The sequence below is a fragment of the Myxine glutinosa genome, chromosome 1 (genome assembly GCF_964187855.1).
Source record: "Myxine glutinosa chromosome 1, kmMyxGlut1.1, whole genome shotgun sequence".
In the NCBI taxonomy this organism is placed as follows: Eukaryota; Metazoa; Chordata; class Myxini; order Myxiniformes; family Myxinidae; genus Myxine; species Myxine glutinosa.
This window is the reverse complement of record NC_136261.1, coordinates 254,972,532-254,989,725: the sequence shown is the minus strand read 5'-3', so window position 1 is coordinate 254,989,725 and position 17,194 is coordinate 254,972,532. Positions and strand designations below refer to the sequence as shown.

The 17,194-nt window shown below is 46.8% G+C and overlaps 1 protein-coding gene across 1 annotated transcript in view; it reads left to right on the top strand.

Annotated features, from left to right (window-relative positions):
* The window catches only part of BRF1 (BRF1 general transcription factor IIIB subunit), a 97,362-nt gene that overhangs the window by 10,997 nt on the left and 69,171 nt on the right, over positions 1-17,194 (top strand). Inside the window, exons 4-5 of the mRNA XM_068130303.2 lie at positions 4,889-4,920; positions 5,251-5,323. Of these exons, the coding sequence (XP_067986404.2) occupies positions 4,889-4,920; positions 5,251-5,323 (105 nt within the window). The remainder of the gene's footprint in view (positions 1-4,888; positions 4,921-5,250; positions 5,324-17,194) is intronic.

Sequence of the window (17,194 nt, the reverse complement as noted above, 5' to 3'; positions counted from 1 at the left end):
AGACCGCAAGATGCTGAAAGAAGTCTCTAAGAACCCCAGAATGTCATCACGGGACCTACAGGTAGCTCTTGCCACTGTTGATGTCAAAGTGCACGAGTCTACCATTAGAAAGAGGCTGCACAAATTTGATCTACATGGGAGGTGTGCCAGGAGGAAACCTTTGCTGTCGAGAAAGAACATCAGGGCAAGACTAAAGTTTGCCAATGAATACCTAGGCAAAGACCAGCACTTCTGGAACAATGTGCTCTGGACAGATGAGTCAAAAGTAGAGCTATTTGGCCACAGTACCAGAAGACATTTTTGGCGAAAACCAAAGTCAGCATTTGACCACAAGAACCTGATACCAACTGTAAAGCATGGTGGTGGAAATATTATGGTTTGGGGCAGCTTTGCTGCATCAGGGCCTGGGCAGCTCACCATCATAGAATCCACTATGAATTCTTCATTGTACCAGAGGGTGCTTGAGGATAATGTGAGGCCATCTGTCAGAAAGATGAAGCTCAACCGAAGGTGGACCTTGCAACATGACAATGACCCGAAACATACCAGTAAATCCACCAAGGAATGGCTGAAAAGAAAGAAATGGGGGGTTCTGGAATGGCTAAGTCAAAGCCCGGATCTAAATCCCTTCGAGATGTGGTGGGGGGATTTGAAACGAGCTGTGCATGCAAGAAACCCCTCAAACATCGCACAGCTGAAAGAATTCTGCATGGAGGAGTGGGCAAAAATTTCTCGCAGTCGATGTCAGAGACTGGTAGACAGTTATAAGAAATGCCTACTTGAGATTGTTTCTGCCAAAGGGGGTAATACCACCTATTAGAGCCAAGGGTGTACTTACTTTTTCCACTTGCGATATTTGCATTTATGTTTATTTAAATTATACAATGGATGACAAAATGTAAATATTTCATGATATTTGTTATATTATATCACCTTTATCTTTCAATATTGTTGAAATGAAGATCAAATAGCTGTATGTTGAAATATGTTGAAAAAGTCAAAACTTTACAGGTGTACTTACTTTTTCACGTGACTGTATACATTCGGAACCCGTTAATATGCGATCCATGGGAGCCAGGAAAATCGACCGTGTGCTAAGTGAGACCGTGTATTACCTATCTTCCAGCGCGAGCGTGGTGGCCGCCATCTTGGATTGTGTGGGGCGACGACGAGTGAAACTAGGTCAATTTTTTAAAAGATACTTTTTCGTAATAAAACAACAGTTATGTAATAATACTTATACAAATTTTATTATACAAAACAATATTCAAAAAACAGAAATCAAGAAATATTGTTCAAAATACAAAAACCATTTGCATGGGTTAGTGGGGAAAACGCGTTGCCTTGCTGCAGACGCGGATACGAAACGTCGATGGAGTCATCACTGGTGATGGTGTTTATACAATGTTTATACATATTTATACAATAGTGTGACGTTGGGTGTGAAATGTTAAGTAAACCAGAGGTGTTATGATCATTATGTTGGTGTTATGAGAGCAAACTTTTACGCGTGTGATAAAAAAAAAAATCAAGATGGCATCTGCCATGTACAATGTACTACATGCTCGATTCTTGTCATTTTTTGTTTTGTTTTTTCCTTCTAATTTATCAACATTTTTGGGAACCAAGGGTCGACCGTGTACTCTCCGAAATCGCATATTAATCGATCGCATTTTTTTTTTTTTTTTTTTTTTTTTTGTATACAAGATCGAGGCTCGTGAAAGAGCGAACATTAATCACACAGAAAGACAAACAGACACACAAAACAAATAACATCGGGAGCGGTAGACAAGATGGGGAGAGAGGGGGAAGGACACAAACACAACATTTGAGAGCAGGGACCGAGAGACATGGAGACATCGAGAGAACTGTGGGAGGGAGAGGGCTTTGGGGGGGAGGCATGGGAAGGGGGGGGGGGGGTGGGAGAGGTATAAAACATATGGACACTGCCAAGACTTCCAGGAAAGAAGTTGGAATTTCAAACAAGGTGGATCTGGGGTGAATTAGTGGGGGTAGAAAAGATCAAGGTTTTGGATGGGGGAAGATAAGAGATGGTGGTGAACAGCTGTTTTGAAGATACTATTAACGATACTATTACTACTAGAAGATACTATTAACGGGTTCCGTGTGTATGTATATATATATATATATATATATATATATATATATATATATATATATTGTGTATATATATATATAAAACAACGCCATTGGCTCTCTGTGGCTGACTGGCTTGGCTGCGTTTGTTCCTTATGCATGGCCATATATTTCAAGTTACAAACTCCAAAACTCTGGATAAAAATCCAACTTTGTGTGGGGGTAACATAGGTTACGTGGCCACATCCTCATGGGGGCTGTTGGAGGATTGGGGGGGGGGGTGGGGGATGAGGAGGGCGTAAATTATCGATGTAAATGTGTACTGTGTAGGCACTGTCGTGCCACCTGGTGGTGGTGGCATCGGGTATTACAATTTCCTTCTTTACCTGGGCAACACTTAAGTTAAAGTGCTCTTTGCAAGGGTAAATTTATCCTCCCCCTTCTCGTCCCCCCTTTCCTTCCCCCAAATGGGAGGGGCCTGTCCCCAAATGGTGGGCCCCAAAAAGATGTATTTGCAGTACATCTCTCTCCCTTTCCTCCCTTCCCCTGCCCTACCCACCTCCTCCTTTGCAAGGGACTTGACGACTAATTAGTTCATCAGCGAAGCAACGGGTGGGCTCTTATAGACGACCTATATATAATGGAGCAAGTGTGTGTATAATCTGCTCCTCCAAAAGGATTTGACCTAGGAAGCTATAACTTTCAGGCATTAATGAGGGCATCCTGAAGTTGTGCATGTGCAAGTTTCGGTTGATTCCTTATGGAATTTTTTTTTCGCCAATCTTATTCCTTGTGTCAAATATGGCCATGCAAAGCCTGCAAAAAAAATATGCAAAGCCTGCTCAAATTTCGAGTTAAGAAGATGGAAAGTGACATTTTTGTGACCTTGACCACTTGACCTATAAACGATCTGCTTCAAGCATTTTATTAGTGAACCAATTCAGTGACGAATATTCAAATTCTTAAAATTGCAGGTTAATTGGATGAAAATTGACTTTTAGATGACATTGACCTTTGACCTTTTGACCAAATTATTAATTCGCCTTCTCCAAATTATTAATTCTTCTAACAACGCTTTGTTGAAAATTTGATGACAAACCTCAAATGGTAAAAAGGCTACGGCCTGGACACAGACACACACAGACACACACAGACACACACAGACACACACAGACACACACAGACACACACAGACACACACAGACACACACAGACACACACAGACACACACAGACACACACAGACACACACAGACACACACCGACACACACACACACACACCATCATCACACCATTCCCAAACTTACCATCCCCAAATTTACGCCATCCCCAAAGTGTTAATCTTGCCCCGATCAGCGAGGCAGGTTCATGGCGCGTAAGTAAAAATGAACTTTTGTTTTGGATCTAAAATGAAATGAAATTCTAACACAAGGACAGTGATGCCAGGATGTTTAAAATTATGCAATTTAAACTCAACGTCTTTCTTCATAAGATAATAGAGAATACATATCACCCTTCAACCTTAAACTCCAAGCAGTTCAAACTGCGATCAAGCAGCGATATTCTGGGATCAAGTGTGCTTTGGGTGTGCTTTAGTGTGTGTACTAAAGGAATCATAATATTTAAAACTACCGCATCTTCTCTCAAGCTTAAACTCCGAGCAGCCAAAACGGCAACTACTGTATTTCCAGGATCAAGACGTGCTTTGGGGATCATGCTTTAATTGTGTGCGTAAAAAAGGAATTGCAAGACTTAAAACTAAACAACAGATATATAATTAAATAATCACTCGCAGTTCCCGATCACAAATAAATCATAAAATAATTAAGCAAGAACCATTTTGCGGCCACGAAAAACAGTGAATACGTGAAGCACAGGGTGTAGAAGCAGGTCACATTTTATGAACCGTGAATATGTGGGATTCGCGAATGTCGGGGTTTCACAGCCACATTCGGTCGGGGTTTCACAGAACATGTGTTCTTACTTTTTGTTCTTATCTAAAACACGAGCATTGAACCCGTCGTTTCACTGATGGTAGTTGAACAACACAACTTATACATGTTAGAGTGCAGTACTACAGCTTATTGACAGTTAATATTTGCAATTTTTTATTCCAAAAACATTTTGTTTATTGCTATCAAGCACCAGGATGGCAGTTTATAGCAGATTCAAACCCAGGATGAACATCTCAGAGGCGAGTTAGCATAACTTGAGGCTATCCTGCTGGACCATGCAACTCTTTTTAGATAACACATCTAATTGATCTCTTCTAAACCATAAAGAATGTGCTCTGATGAAAGTCAGGCTTTATACAAATGTGTACAAGTTGACCTTCCAAACATAATCCAATGACCAATGTATGCTGACCAACCAGACTTGCATTGACTCGGCTCCATTGTATTGTATTTGTAGAATCCATACTGTCAAGTATTTAGAAAGTGATCATCAGAGCCATTCAAGTTTATCATTGGAATGTTTTTACATCAGATACTGGATATTCCGCAAAGGAAGACTTTCCTTTATTTATTTTTCTTTAATGTTTGGATGTGCAAGTATCGTAAAATACCTTTTACATACATGTATGACCAGGAGATTGAAATACTTAATTTGTGCGTTTTAAGTGAATTATAAGGACGTCAGGAGATAATGGACAAATGAACACAGGAAATGACATTTAAACATCGGATCTCAGCATCATGGGACAAGTGTTCAGATGGAAACACCATGAAAGCCAACCCCAACTTCTTTATTTTGCCTTTCTTTCAAAGATGACTTTAACTTTATATTTCAGACATGCTGCTCGATTTCAGCGATCTCTTACAAGTGAGTTTTACAAATTGCTGAAAAAGGGTTTTTTATTCTTATGAAATTGCTTTATAAATATGGTCTGCTCCTCTTTTTGAGCAATTTAATCCAGTACACCACATGGTTCAAGTAATGCCATTCATAAGATGAATGTTTTCCAAACCAGGAAATTTCCTTCAGACAGAAGTTACAAGTATTGTTAATTTACTTGGAGCCTTCTATAAAACAATGGATATATGCAACTTTCTCTCTACCTGTTTTATAATGGTTAATAATTTGATTTTTCACATTAGTTATTCAGCTCAATAGCTATTGATTTTTTTTTTCTCTTTGTTATTTTATTTGCAGGTAAATGTATACGTTCTTGGGAAAACCTTCCTCATACTTGCGAGGCAATTATGCATCAACGCACCAGCTATCGGTATGAATATTGTTGCGGAGATGAGGACTGTATATTTTTTGATTGTGTATTATTATTATTATTGTTTATTCTGCACCCCCCTACCTCCGGAGCTGTGTAAAGGTGAAAGGGCATCCCATAATTAGTCCACAAGCATACACGTCAGCCAAATAATAGAATACCCCTGTTGATAGTTATCTCTTATTCTGTGTTTTAGAGTAAGGCTGTGTCTCCCATTAATTGAAGTACTCCATTGCACCAGTGAAAGAGAATAGATCCCCTTTCCTTCCCATCCCCAAAATCTCCCTTTCCTTCCCATCCCCAAAATCTCCATTTCCTTTTACATCCCCTTCCGTCATTGCCGGGCCTCGATTGCCGAATTACCTCCCCTCCAATAACCGCCATTGAACATGTGCTCGAATCGGAGAAGAAAGGCGTGCCTGCCCGTCGTCATCAAGGGCGGAGCCAGAGGGTCGCGCGACCAACCAGGGCCGAGGTGAGCACCCCGATGGGCGTGTCCAAAAGGCCGACGGCTTAATCGCCGGAGGCGCTATAAAAGGCGCGGACGCAAGTGAGTAGTGAGTTGGTCGCCAAGAGAGTCGTGAGGAGTCAGGCAGTGGAGTCGGTGGTCAGTTGGTTGTGTTGGTTGCGGTGAGGAGTCGGTGGTGGTGGTCAGTTGGTTGCGTTGGTTGTGGTGAGGAGTCGGTGGTAAAGAGTGAGTGGACCAAGAACGAGTGGAGGGTTTGGACCAGACGCGTCCGACGAGGCCTGGCAAAGCACGCGACGTCCACAGCAGCCAAAACAGCAGCGTGGGGCCTGAACGGCGGCTGCTAAACACGCCGGTTGTGCTGCGGGACCCCCTTGGACCTCCCTCTCCCTCCAGCCATCCACCTCCTGCCTTTCCACCCTTCTTGTGGACGTGAGTTTGTTCTGTTTGTTCTGTCCTGGGAATAAGTTAAGTCTGTAGATAAGCTAGTATTTGCACTGTGTCACCTGCGTCTTATGTGTTGTAAATAAACCTTGATTGCTCCTTTTTGCTTGTGTAAATAATAAATCCCATTACTCGTCTGTACGTCTTCTCGGTTTATTCCTTCTTCTTCTTCACATCCGTGTCGCCTTTGTCTTTTCCCTATTGACTAGCTGCGGTGCGATCCGGCCAACGTTTGGGTGAAATCGGGTTCTAAGCGGGGAGTAACTGTTCGGACGCGGTAATACCAAACCGCTCGGTAAAATAACATCTTTAATCCGCGTCTGCAACAATTGGTTGTCAGGAGTTGGATTCGGACCTGGGACTAAATTTGTTAGGCCCAAATTTTGGAACACCAATTGTGTTATTAAGTAACAATTGGTGTCTGGGAGTGAGATTCGGGGCCCGAACCAAATTTTTAAAACATCTAGAAAAAATTTGGTCAAAATTTGGAGTGGACGAAATTTGTTTTGTTTTAAAGCAAAACCCGAATTTTGAAATCGCGCCATGGCTGGTCAAGGCGACGGGATGCCGGTGGGAGAGATAGACGGGGTAGAATTGACCCAGGACCTCGGGGAAATGTATGTGGAGGAAAGGGTGGAGGGGAGCAATGAGGAAGTGGTTGAGGGGGTATCAGGCGCACATAATGGCGCCCTCGCGCACGAGGTTACGGGCGCGCAAAATGGCGCCTCGCACATGGCCACGACGCCCGCGACCGTAGCAGCGCCGCTGGTGGATTCGAACCTTTTTTTCCTGCAAATGAGGGCCCTTATGGGACAAATGGGAGACCAAATTGGAGGTTTGAAAAACAGTATAGAGGCTCAGAGTGAGCAAATGGGGGTAATGAGGGACGAAAGGAGGGCTAACAGTGAGCGATTGTTAAACAAAATTGAAGCAACAACGAACGGAATGAGGGCCGATAAGGAGAAAAGGGAGCAGAGGGACAGAGACCGCAAGTTGGGCGAAAGGGTCCCGGGGGTGCACGACGAGGTAACGCGGGTCGAAAAGCGCTGGTTGAGCGAAGCGGAGGAAAGCACGGGTACAATGACGGGGGTAGAAATCGCGACACGGGGTTTGGAAAAGCCGGCGACCAATGAGGTAGAGGGTGTTTTATTAAAGCCAGCGGTCGCCGAGGTTAATAAAGAAAAAGCAGTGCTGGGAATTAAAATTGAAGAGATGACGGAGGTAGCCCGGGAATTGCAGGGAGAAATGGATTATGTACAAAGTCCCTGCTCACATCACGATGCTGTGCTTAACCCGAATGGAAGTTTGCAGGTTCGCGTGGAGAAAAGGATCCCCCAGGTGAGTCGTGCTGTATATTGTGCTGGGAGATTTTGTAAAAGGATGTTTGGCGACAAAAGAATTTTCGCGCGCTTGGGATCGAGGAAGCATCCGGGCGTTGGTGAAGGGTCCCGTGTGAGTGGAAATGGCACGCGTGGGAGGAAAAAGTGTGCGTCGGCGAGTGGGTGTGTTATAAAGTGTGGGAGTGAAACCGAGTGCGAGCGAGAATGCACGTCGGGGTGTACGGAGTGTGACACGAATAGTGAGTTGGTGATGGCGCAGGTGCGAGAGGGCACATCGGAGCGCGAGTGTGAAACCGAGTGCGAGCGAGAATGCACGTCGGGGTGTACGAAGTGTGACACGGAGAGTAAGGCGGTGGTGGAACGTGTGCGAGAAAGCACACCTGAATTGGTCATGGCGCGATTGTGGGAGAGCCCATCCGAGCGCGTTAGTGGGTGGATGCAAGAGTGCACGCCCATGGTGAGTGTTACGGAGGACATAACGGAGGAGAGGTGTGGACCAAAGTGTGCGCAAGAGTGTGCGCGAGAAGTGTGGTGTGTAACAGGGAGAGCGTTGGTGGAATGTACGGACGGCGTTGGAACGCCAGGTTTTGTGAGGGTGAAAGGGGTAGCGTATGCGTGTGAGCATGCAAGTAAAGCATCGACGGTAACCGGGTTAGCGGTTAGGGCGACGGATAGCCGATGCGAGCACTCGGGGCGCGGGGTGCTTTGTTGGGTGCGAGGCCCGGCGCGGATCGATGCTGCGTCGCTTCTCTTCGAAGCGTCGTTGCCGATTCGGGCTTGGCCCCGCCCCGCACGGTCGAGTCCGGGCCTTGTCGGGCCAGGCGACCGGTCCGGTTCAAGGGCGAGTGGGAGGAAGCGGAACGGTGCCCCCTCATGGGGACGGGGTTCCGACCGGGGGAGATTGAGCCATCGGGCCCGGGACCGCAAGGTGCCGCGCCGAGATGGTGCGTGGAGCCTCGGTCCAACCAAACCACCTCCCTTGAACCGAAAGCCGGACGGATTCAACCTGCAGGCGACCAAACCACCCGAATTCATTGCTGGGCTTTACGAACCGAGTTTAATGATGTCACGGCGCACCGAGAGGATCTAATAAGTAGACGGGTGATGAGGATAGTGTTTTGGCCCCGAAATTAGAAAAAAAAGCAAAATTTGATGATGGTATGGTGATTAGCAGTAAATGGCAAATTTTTGGTTTATTGAATTTGGACGAACAAAATTTATAGGGAGAGACCCCCGATGTGGTGGGATGGCAAATCCATCATCCCTCACAGAGTGGGGCAAATGCGCTATAGTTTATGGGGTGTATGGCAGTGAAAACTAGCCCGGGTGGGTTAGGTTATATTGTAGGGATCTAGCGAAGATGACATTAGGTGACGTTATGGTTAGTTAGTGACTGATACCTGTAGTGGGGACGCAGGTAGATTAGTGTGGATTATAATGACGAGGGAGCGCAATAGTTTAAAGGGACGACTGGGAAGCGCAAGTTTCAGAGGGGAGTAGTTAGATGAGATGATGCTGTGTGAGAACTGGACAGGTGTGTGGAGCAGTGTGTGGAGCAGTGAGTGTTGTGGATCAGCGCGAATGCGCTTTGGGGAGAGAAGGGTGCAGGTGGCACCAGGTGTGAGGTGATTGCACAGGTGTGCAACAACAGGTGTATGTGGCTGTGTGGAATAAATGGAGTATTGGAATGGATGGTCGTGGAGTGAGTATGGTGGAAATTGTGGAGTGGAGTGGATGGTGCGAAGGTGTGAATGGGGGAAGAGTGGACCCCCATCACGGATACCCGGGGCGGGTAGTGTAAGTGTTAGGTAGAGGGTATAGGTAAATTGTGGTTGGATATTGGCATCTGTGGTGCGGGTGAAAGAATGGTCTTTGGATGGGTGCATTAGTGTTGTGGAAATGGCTGGGCGTGTAGCCTGTTAGTGTGTGTAGTTGGTTGGGCGCTCCACCACTGTGAGGATGTCGGCCAGGTGAGGCCGCAGGTGGGCTCTGGGAGCCGGTAGTTGTGGATGGGGCCCGAGGATCCGGAGGACGGACCCGGGTAGCCCAGTGCCAGAGGGCACAGAGGGGTGACAGAGCCAGGAGAGGGCCTTCCCCAGTTAGTTAGGTTAGGGTGAGGAGCTAGGTAAGCTCGGGTGGCAACTGCAGTGGTGGAGGTGTGCAGGTGGGTAGACCTGCTGGGAGAGCTACACGTCGCAGCCCAGAAATTGTGCGAAGGCACCGGGAGATGAATCGGGGGAGTAAGACCCCAAATTGAGAAGCACCACAGTTTGGACAATGGGAATTGCTTTTTAGAACCCATAGTGTAAGTTGGCCAATGGATTGGCAGGGAAAGACCCCGGGTAGTGTAAAGTGTGTTAATGTCATTTAGAAAGTAGTTAGGATGAAGTCTCCTCGCACCATCTGCATCCACTCACCTGAGGTGACAGGTACTCCACACCATGCCATGTTTTGTTATTTTATGATGCAAATGTTTGGATTGTGAGACGCATCATGATGTGGGTGTGACATTGTGCTTTGTTGTTCCATCTCTTCCTCCTTATGAGGAGTGATGACGAATTGGGTGATGGCAAATTTTGGATAGAGGGATTGTGGTAACGAATTTGGTATAGGGGAAATATGGGGAAGACGTGACAGTAGCGACGAATTTGTAAATGTGTAGATTTTTGTACATATGGGGTAAGGGCAAGGGTAGTGTAGGTGACAGGGGGGTGACGTACGGTAGGGACGAGCTTTCTCACTTCGCCCTCCGTACGCATTTCGCCTTGCATTGCCTTATTGATGTGTACCCTTGTGACCTTACCCCTCGCTCAATTGTCTTTCCCCTTTTGTCTCCCACATGACCTGTGCGCCATTGGGTGCCGAGGGGAGCGTGCGTGGGTCGGCCATTGTGCGCCCGAAATTCCCAAAACCAGCTGTCTGCATCGATGCACCACATTATGGACCACATGTCTGTGGCCGAGCACCACTTATGGACCCCATGGGTTGGGGCATGGCCCCTCTGCTGGAACCGGCCATGAGGGCCCGAAATCTTGCTGGCGGACCTTGGCCACAGGGCACCGATGCCCCACAGGTGAACCACACTAGTCGGCCCTGTGGGCTATAAATAAAATCAAATAAAAAGGACACATTGGGTGCATTTTTCAGTTCAAATAGGCTGCCAGTAAGAAAATGAAAGAATGACAACATCTGGAAGAACAAATAATAATCTCCAGCAGAGGGAGCCGAAGAGCAAGAGACACCTGCAGGGTTTGGGTTTGTTGGTTTTATTTTATTGATGAACAGTGGTGACTGCACTGATTGGTGCTTGAGAATGTATTGGTGTGTTTTTGGGTGCTTTCATGGTGCGTCGATGCAGAGCAGACTGTCTCCCCCCCAGAAAGAACAATCACAGGTCCTGGGTTAGTCTTGTAAATAAAAGTAGCGTCAAGTGTAAATAATGCTCCCCACCGTCAGTGTATAGTTTGAAGACCATTCCGCGATTCGGTTAACTGTGGGCGTAAGTCTGTTAGGCAGGGTGCAATGGAGCAGCGGGACACATTTATTTATGTTTTAAAACTGTCGCACTCAGGGTCAGGTTAAAAGTAGAGGGAACTACACCTACGTGTCACACTAAAAATAAAAGTTGTAGGCCCGGGACGTGCCTAAGAGGAGGAGGGTGCAGTGTTGCGGAGATGAGGACTGTATATTTTTTGATTGTGTATTATTATTATTATTGTTTATTCTGCGCCCCCCTACCTCCGGAGCTGTGTAAAGGTGAAAGGGCATCCCATAATTAGTCCACAAGCATACACGTCAGCCAAATAATAGAATACCCCTGTTGATAGTTATCTCTTATTCTGTGTTTTAGAGTAAGGCTGTGTCTCCCATTAATTGAAGTACTCCATTGCACCAGTGAAAGAGAATAGATCCCCTTTCCTTCCCATCCCCAAAATCTCCCTTTCCTTCCCATCCCCAAAATCTCCCTTTCCTTCCCATCCCCAAAATCTCCATTTCCTTTTACATCCCCTTCCGTCATTGCCGGGCCTCGATTGCCGAATTACCTCCCCTCCAATAACCGCCATTGAACATGTGCTCAAATCGGAGAAGAAAGGCGTGCCCGCCCGTCGTCATCAAGGGCGGAGCCAGAGGGTCGCGCGACCAACCAGGGCCGAGGTGAGCACCCCGATGGGCGTGTCCAAAAGGCCGGCGGCTTAATCGCCGGAGGCGCTATAAAAGGCGCGGACGCAAGTGAGTAGTGAGTTGGTCGCCAAGAGAGTCGTGAGGAGTCAGGCAGTGGAGTCGGTGGTCAGTTGGTTGTGTTGGTTGCGGTGAGGAGTCGGTGGTGGTGGTCAGTTGGTTGCGTTGGTTGCGGTGAGGAGTCGGTGGTAAAGAGTGAGTGGACCAAGAACGAGTGGAGGGTTTGGACCAGACGCGTCCGACGAGGCCTGGCAAAGCACGCGACGTCCACAGCAGCCAAAACAGCAGCGTGGGGCCTGAACGGCGGCTGCTAAACGCGCCGGTTGTGCTGCGGGACCCCCTTGGACCTCCCTCTCCCTCCAGCCATCCACCTCCTGCCTTTCCACCCTTCTTGTGGACGTGAGTTTGTTCTGTTTGTTCTGTCCTGGGAATAAGTTAAGTCTGTAGATAAGCTAGTATTTGCACTGTGTCACCTGCGTCTTATGTGTTGTAAATAAACCTTGATTGCTCCTTTTTGCTTGTGTAAATAATAAATCCCATTACTCGTCTGTACGTCTTCTCGGTTTATTCCTTCTTCTTCTTCACATCCGTGTCGCCTTTGTCTTTTCCCTATTGACTAGCTGCGGTGCGATCCGGCCAACGTTTGGGTGAAATCGGGTTCTAAGCGGGGAGTAACTGTTCGGACGCGGTAATACCAAACCGCTCGGTAAAATAACATCTTTAATCCGCGTCTGTAACAATATATATCAAAAATACAAAGTAGACTTCAAGATGCTTTTGCACATCACCTGTTAATTGCTTATCTTATGACGTTGCAGTTGCTTGCCTTGTGATGCTGCGGTTGCTCATCTTGCGACATTGTGGTTGCTGGTCTTGTGACGTTGCTGTTGCTTACTTTGCAACATCGTGGTTGCTTGTCTTGCGGCGTTGCTGTTGCTTGTCTTGCAACATCGCGGTTGCTTGCCTTGCGACGTTGCAGTTGCTTGCCTTGCGACGTTGCACTTGCTTGCATTGCGACGTTCCAGTTGCTTGCCTTCCGACGTTGCAGTTGCTTGCCTTGCGACATTTCAGTTGCTTGCCTTGCAACGTTTCAGTTGCTTGCCTTGCGACGTTGTGGCTGCTTGCCTTGCGAAGTTGCGGTTGCTTGCCTTGCGACATTTCAGTTGCTTGCCTTGTGACGTTGCAGTTGCTTGCCTTGCAACCTTGCTTGCCTTGCGATGTTGCGGTTGCTTGCTTTGCGACGTTGAGGTTGCTTGCTTTGTGATGCTGCGGTTGCTCATCTTGCGACATTGTGGTTGCTGGTCTTGTGACGTTGCTGTTGCTTACTTTGCAACATCGTGGTTGCTTGTCTTGCGGCGTTGCTGTTGCTTGTCTTGCAACATCGCGGTTGCTTGCCTTGCGATGTTGCACTTGCTTGCATTGCGACGTTGCAGTTGCTTGCATTGCGACGTTGCAGTTGCTTGCATTGCGAAGTTGCAATTGCTTGCCTTGTGACATTGCAGTTGCTTGCCTTGCAACGTTGCAGTTGCTTGCATTGCGACGTTGCAGTTGCTTGCAATGCGACGTTGCAATTGCTTGCCTTGCAACCTTTCTTGCCTTGCGATGTTGCGGTTGCTTGCTTTGCGACGTTGAGGTTGCTTGCTTTGTGATGCTGCGCTTGCTCATCTTGCGACATTGTGGTTGCTGGTCTTGCGATATTGTGGTTGCTGGTCTTGTGACATTGTGGTTGCTTGCCTTGTGACGTTGCAGTTGCTTGCCTTGCAACGTTGCAGTTGCTTGCCTTGCAACATTGCAGGTGCTTGCTAGTGACGTTGCAGTTGCTTTCCTAGTGACGTTGCAGTTGCTTTCCCAGTGACGTTGCAGTTGCTTTCCTAGTGACGTTGCAGTTGCTTTCCCAGTGACGTTGCAGTTGCTTTCCTAGTGACGTTGCAGTTGCTTTCCTTGCGACGTTGCAGTTGCTTGCCTTGCAACATTGTGGTTGATTGCCTTGCAACATTGCAGGTGCTTGCTAGTGACGTTGCAGTTGCTTTCCTAGTGACGTTGCAGTTGCTTTCGCAGTGACGTTGCAGTTGCTTTCCTAGTGACGTTGCAGTTGCTTTCCTTGCGACGTTGCAGTTGCTTGCCTTGCGACATTGTGGTTGCTTGCCTTGCGACATTTCAGTTGCTTGCCTTGCGATGTTGTGGTTGCTTGCCTTGCAACGTTGCAGTTGCTTGCTTTGTGATGCTGCGGTTATTCATCTTCCGACATTGTAGTTGCTGGTCTTGTGACATTGTGGTTGCTTGTCTTGTGACGTTGCTGTTGCTTGCCTTACGACATTGCAGTTGCTTGCATTGCGATGTTGCAATTGCTTGACTTGCGACGTTGCAATTGCTTGTGTTGCGATGTTGTGGTTGCTTGCTTTGTGACGTTGAGGTTGCTTGCTTTGTGACGCTGCGCTTGCTCATCTTGTGACATTGTGGTTGCTGGTCTTGCGACATTGTGGTTGCTTGTCTTAGGACGTTGCAGTTGCTTGCCTTGCGACGTTGCAGGTGCTTGCTAGTGACGTTGCAGTTGCTTGCCTAGTGACGTGCAGTTGCTTGCCTAGCGACGTTGCATTTGCTTGCCTTGCGACGTTGCAGTTGCTTGCCTTGCGACATTGCAGTTGCTTGCCTTGCGACGTTGTGGTTGCTTGCCTTGCAACGTTGCCGGTTACTCATCTTGCGACATTGTGGTTGCTGGTCTTGCGACATTGCGGTTGCTTGCCTTGTGGCGTTGCTGTTGCTTGCTTTGCAACATCGCGGTTGCTTGCCTAGCGACGTTGCAGTTGCTTTCGTTGTGACGTTGCTTGCCTAGCGATGTTGCAGTTGCTTGCCTTGCAGCATTGCAGTTGCTTGCCTTGTGACGTTGCAGTTGCTTGCCTTGCGACATTGCAGTTGCTTGCCTTGCGACGTTCCAGTTGCTTGCCTTGCGACATTGCAGTTGCTTGCCTTGCGACGTTCCAGTTGCTTGCCTTGCGACGTTGCAGTTGCTTGCCTTGCAGTATTGCAGTTGCTTGCCTTGTGACGTTGCAGTTGCTTGCCTTGCGACATTGCAGTTGCTTGCCTTGTGACGTTGCAGTTGCTTGCCTTGCGACATTGCAGTTGCTTGCCTTGCGACGTTCCAGTTGCTCGCCTTGCGACGTTGCAGTTGCTTGCCTTGCAGTATTGCAGTTGCTTGCCTTGTGACGTTGCAGTTGCTTGCCTTGCGACATTGCAGTTGCTTGACTTGCGACATTGCAGTTGCTTGCCTTGTGACGTTGCAGTTGCTTGCCTTGCGACATTGCAGTTGCTTGCCTTGCGACGTTGCAGTTGCTTGCATTGTGACGTTGCAATTGCTTGCCTTGCGACGTTGCAATTGCTTGCTTTGCAACCTTGCTTGCCTTGCGATGTTGCGGTTGCTTGCTTTGTGACGTTGAGGTTGTTTGCTTTGTAACGTTGAGGTGGCTTGCTTTGTGACGCTGCGCTTGCTCATCTTGCGACATTGTGGTTGCTGGTCTTGCGACATTGTGGTTGCTTGCCTTGCAACGTTGCAGTTGCTTGCCTTGCGACGTTGCAGTTGCTTGCCTTGCGACGTTGCAGGTGCTTGCTAGTGAAGTTGCAGTTGCTTGCCTAGCGATGTTGCAGTTGCTTGCCTAGTGACGTTTCAGTTGCTTGCCTTGCGACATTGTGGCTGCTTGCCTTGCGAAGTTGCGGTTGCTTGCCTTGCGACATTTCAGTTGCTTGCCTTGTGACGTTTCATTTGCTTGCCTTGCGACGTTGCAGTTGCTTGCCTTGCGACGTTTCAGTTACTTGCCTTGCAACGTTTCAGTTGCTTGCCTTGTGACGTTGCAGTTGCTTGCCTTGTGACATTGCAGTTGATTGCCTTGCTACGTTTCTGTTGCTTGCCTTCCGACGTTGCAGTTGCTTGCCTTGCGACGTTGCAGTTGCTAGCCTTGCGACGTTTCATTTGCTTGCCTTGCGATGTTTCAGTTGCTTGCTTTGTGACATTGTGGTTCCCTGCCTTGCGATGTTGAGGTTGCTTGCCTTGTGACGTTGCAGTTGCTTGCCTTGCACCGTTGCGGTTGCTTGCCTTACGATGTTATGGTTTCTTGCCTTGCAACATTGCATTTTATTGCCGTGCGACGTTGCGGTTGCTTTTTTTTTTTTTTTTTTTTTTTTTTTTTTGTATACAAGATCGAGGCTCGTGAAAGAGCAAAAAGAGCAATACAAGGCATGTATTGCCTTGCGACGTTGCGGTTCCTTGCCTTCCGACGTTATGGTTTCTTGCCTTGCAACATTGCATTTGCGTACCTTGCGATGTTGCGGTTGCTTGCCTTGCGATTTTATGGTTTCTTGTCTTGCAACTTTGCATTTGCTTCCCTTGCAACATTGCATTTGCTTGCCTTGCGACGTTGCGGTTTCTGCCTTACGACGTTATGGTTTCTTGCCTTGCAACATTGCATTTGCTTGCATTGCTATGTTTCGGTTGCTTGTCTTGCGATGTTGCAGTTGCTTGTCTAGCGACGCTGTGGTTTTTCTCCATAGACGTTGTGACTTCCTTGTTTAAAGAAAATCTTGTGTTGAGGGTTGGTAGTCTGTCAGTATTGATGATTGGATTGTAAAACCAGATGATAATTGATCAATGGTCCATCATTTTACATATGTGATTTGCAAAGAACATGCTATATATTAATTTGTCATACATATGTACGTACTGTTGTAAGCATACCAGGGTGGGACAGGTAGTGTTTTCTATGTGAAAATTCCATCCGTCTTTTGTAGAATCCAAACTAATCTTGCATTTTATTTTCCTCGATACGGGAAGACTGGCTTATCTTTTTCATTCTGATTAGTTATTTTCAGTCGTTTGTTATCTCCAATATTGGCAACATACATCATTCTTCACTGTGTTAGCCATACACAGTGCAAGGGTGTCAAATGGCCGTAGAAATGCAGAACATTGTGTTTTTGAAAATTACATTCCTCGTAAAATTTACTATATCCACATCAAGCCCAAAGATGAAAGTGAATTTTGTTAAAAATTTCATTACGTATCGTCATGTATGATGAAATGAGATAAATGCAGTTTGTCACGATTTTATTTATCTTGTAGGTGCTTTACACACGTGCCAATTACAGTGAATAGTTAAATGTGTTACGTAGCTATAACAGCAAGCATGCAAACTGTCAATGCAAGCATGTGTAGATTTGGTGCCTGATGCCAGCCCTCAAGTGTTTCTGCCGGAAAAACGTAGCCAGCAATACACAATGCAATGGCATGTCATGTGATGTTGAATGGATACGATCGCTCATGGGTGTTTCTTTACGTTATGGTGGTATGATAAGCGAAGTGTTATGTATTGTTATTGTTTACAGAAGAAGTACAGTGGTAAATGTTACAATACATGTTTATATATATATACATACATGTAATAGCAGTTAATA